At 37.4% G+C, this 2,815-nt stretch overlaps 1 protein-coding gene across 1 annotated transcript; it reads right to left on the bottom strand.

Annotated features, from left to right (window-relative positions):
• Positions 1–479: 479 nt before the first annotated feature.
• Positions 480–2,501, bottom strand: LOC143582528 (F-box protein PP2-A12-like). The gene is made up of 3 exons (XM_077065066.1): positions 2,061–2,501; positions 1,752–1,870; positions 480–1,183 (listed from the first exon to the last, which is right to left on the bottom strand). The coding sequence occupies exons 1-3, from the start codon at positions 2,397–2,399 to the stop codon at positions 790–792; spliced, it is 852 nt and encodes a 283-aa protein (XP_076921181.1). The 5' UTR covers positions 2,400–2,501; the 3' UTR covers positions 480–789.
• Between the last annotated feature and the right edge of the window lie 314 nt (positions 2,502–2,815).

Here is a 2,815-nt window from a genome sequence, read left to right as displayed (position 1 = left end):
CAGCATTTGAATCCCTATTCGAAATTAGCAATCCTTACACATGGTATTTATAGACAACAATCATATCCAGTAATAATCCCACAAATAGCAAAGCTATTGGTAGGATATGTGAAGGGTGATATATAGGCAAGCCATACCTCTAACCAAAATGATAAAGATGTTACTTTCAATGAGACCTTCAACTCTAGTCAATACTTGCATAAAAAGGCATAGCATACAAATATACCATGCTCGTGCGTTAGTAGTGACAGTTTTAAAAGCACATGACTGACAAACTGCCATAAACCCAAGATGACGTGTGTGTGCACGCTTGATATAACCTCGCCTAAAGTTTGTCGACCCTAATCCTATGTCTTCACGAGCTCCTTAGGTGAAATTCTACTAAATCTTGCCTACACCTGTCATCCTAAGAAAAAAGAAAGAAAATTTTTCTGCATAAATTTAGAAAAAAGAAAGGAGAATTTCATATAATTATTGATGTTTAAATTATTTTCTTGTGTCAATCTAGTACATAATAGTCTTTCAAACAGTACAAAACCAATTTTAAACAGAAAACCGCCACAATTATACACAAGATGGTTATGGAACTACATAACTCATTATCTTTCACCCTACTCACTATTACATGATTTTTACAGTTCTCTATTTAAAATTGGTTCGGTACTGAACACGCCCATACCCCTAAATCTATCAACTTCATAAAACACCCTCTATCTACACACAAGGTTACTTGCACATCAAAAAACTGCTTCTAACCTCCCGATTCGACAACAAAACCCCTTAATCCCTTCACTTAGGACAAATGAGCACAGAATCCACACACAATCCACCTTTAGTATGCGTACAATCGATCTGCATCATCGAGAACTTAACCTTCGTTGGCGATCTAGAATCCTCAACCACAAAACTCCCAACCCGATAAAGATTCCACGCCCCTGGTGCGGTCAAGTAGCATTGAGATATTGCTTGTTGACCATCTGAAGTTGACAACTGAAACCTCACTGGCTTTATGTCCCACCCATGAATGTGCTCACGGTTGCATACCCGTCGCCCAAATTGCTTGGCGGGCCGCCCGAGTTGTAGGCGGAAGTAGAGATTGTAGGTTCCAACGGGGAAGGGGAACTCCACCTCTCCATCAACTTCAAACCACCATGTTTGTTGAAGATAGGCCACACAACCAAATCTATATCCAAAGAATATTATAAATAACTCATTTATATATTAAGTGGTGTCAGGCATTGCGTTCCGAAGCTGATTATTAGTTTCCAGTGTTGTAAAATCCCGACAAGGCATCGATTAATCCATAGTCCCTACCCCACTGATTAATTTTGGGCTAATCGGCCCATTAATCGATCAATGGTCAAATCCGGCCAAAATCAGGATTAATCAGACTTAGTCGACTTTTTTCTTTTACGAGTTTCTAGCCAAAATCGGTTGTTTTCAGCGAGATTCCCGCCAAATCAGCGGTTTCCAGCCAATTTTTGGCCAAAATGTGCGTGTATATTTAAAACTGAAAATTACATATAAAAATGTGTGCATGTATATATAAATCTGAAAACTGTACATTAAAGTCCGATCGGACTAACCCGATTAATCGCTAGTCCCCCCCACCCACCCACTAGCTCGACGCCCCGACTAGTGACTTTAACAACACTAATAGTTTCATAAAGCAATGCCAGACACCCACCAAATAAACCAACAAGATGAAAAACAAAACCGAATCGGAGAGGTGATGATTTTAGGATTTTTACCTAGATTCATCTGTCGAAATCCGACTCCAGTATCTCCGATCATCAATGCCCGTTATCGACAGCCCGTTAAACGATATCGACACACAAGGCTTCCCTGTGCCCTTATGCAACCAAACTTTCTGCAAAAGCCAAAACTTTCATCAATAAACAAAAGCATAATTACATCTTTCTATCAAGTTCAAGATTCCTCACAAATCACCCAAATTAACAAACTTTTTACCCCATTTCAGATCAAACCCTAATCTTGATCAAAACCCACAAAAAATCGAATCGAAATATGAAGATCAAATTAATCAAATCAATTCATACCTTTGTGTCACCATCAATGGAATTGGGTTGAGATAATCTTGCATAAATATCCTTCTTGCACAAATTTGAAGATAACTTATCATTATTATTATTATTTTTGGAGATCCATGATACAATAGAGTTATAATTCTCAGGCAATTTGGATTCCCAGACGAAATCAGCGGACGAAGCACCACGAAACGCACGATTAATCGGTGCAATCCGGCAGATCTGTTGTGGGTTCAAGTGCACAAGAACGGAACCCACCACGCTTTCCGGCAAATCACCCAGACCCGTTTCCGCCGGAGAAGATGATGTGGTGCTGCAAATAACGAGAAATGACGAAAACCCAGATCCCATATGAACAAACGAAAGCTGTGAATGGATTTGATTGGAATTAAATAGGATTTGGGGGATATGGTGGAGAGAGAGTGTGTGTGGGATTGGGAAGAATGTATGTATATGTATAATGTATGTATATTCGATTTTGGTTTATTTGTAGATATAGATGTCATAGATTTTAGTTATTATTATTAACGTGTTTTTATTTATTTATATAATAATATAATTTGGATTAAGATATCAAGATAAGAGGTTTTTTTAACAAGTTTGTTGGATAATAGGCATGAAAATAGCGATGGATGACCCTGTAAAAAAACTAATAACCTGCCAAAAAATAATTCTAATAATAATAATAATAATAAATTTTGATGAAATACATAAAAGTAAAAACACGTAATGGAAAATGCTATAACCTTCTATTAACATAATTTTAT

The sequence above is a fragment of the Bidens hawaiensis genome, unplaced genomic scaffold, assembly GCF_021521415.1.
Source record: "Bidens hawaiensis isolate Kalapana, Puna unplaced genomic scaffold, B.hawaiensis_p1.1 tig00031775_1, whole genome shotgun sequence".
Taxonomy (NCBI): domain Eukaryota; kingdom Viridiplantae; phylum Streptophyta; class Magnoliopsida; order Asterales; family Asteraceae; genus Bidens; species Bidens hawaiensis.
The sequence above is the reverse complement of the archived record's forward strand: the minus strand, read 5'-3'. Positions and strand labels throughout refer to the sequence as shown.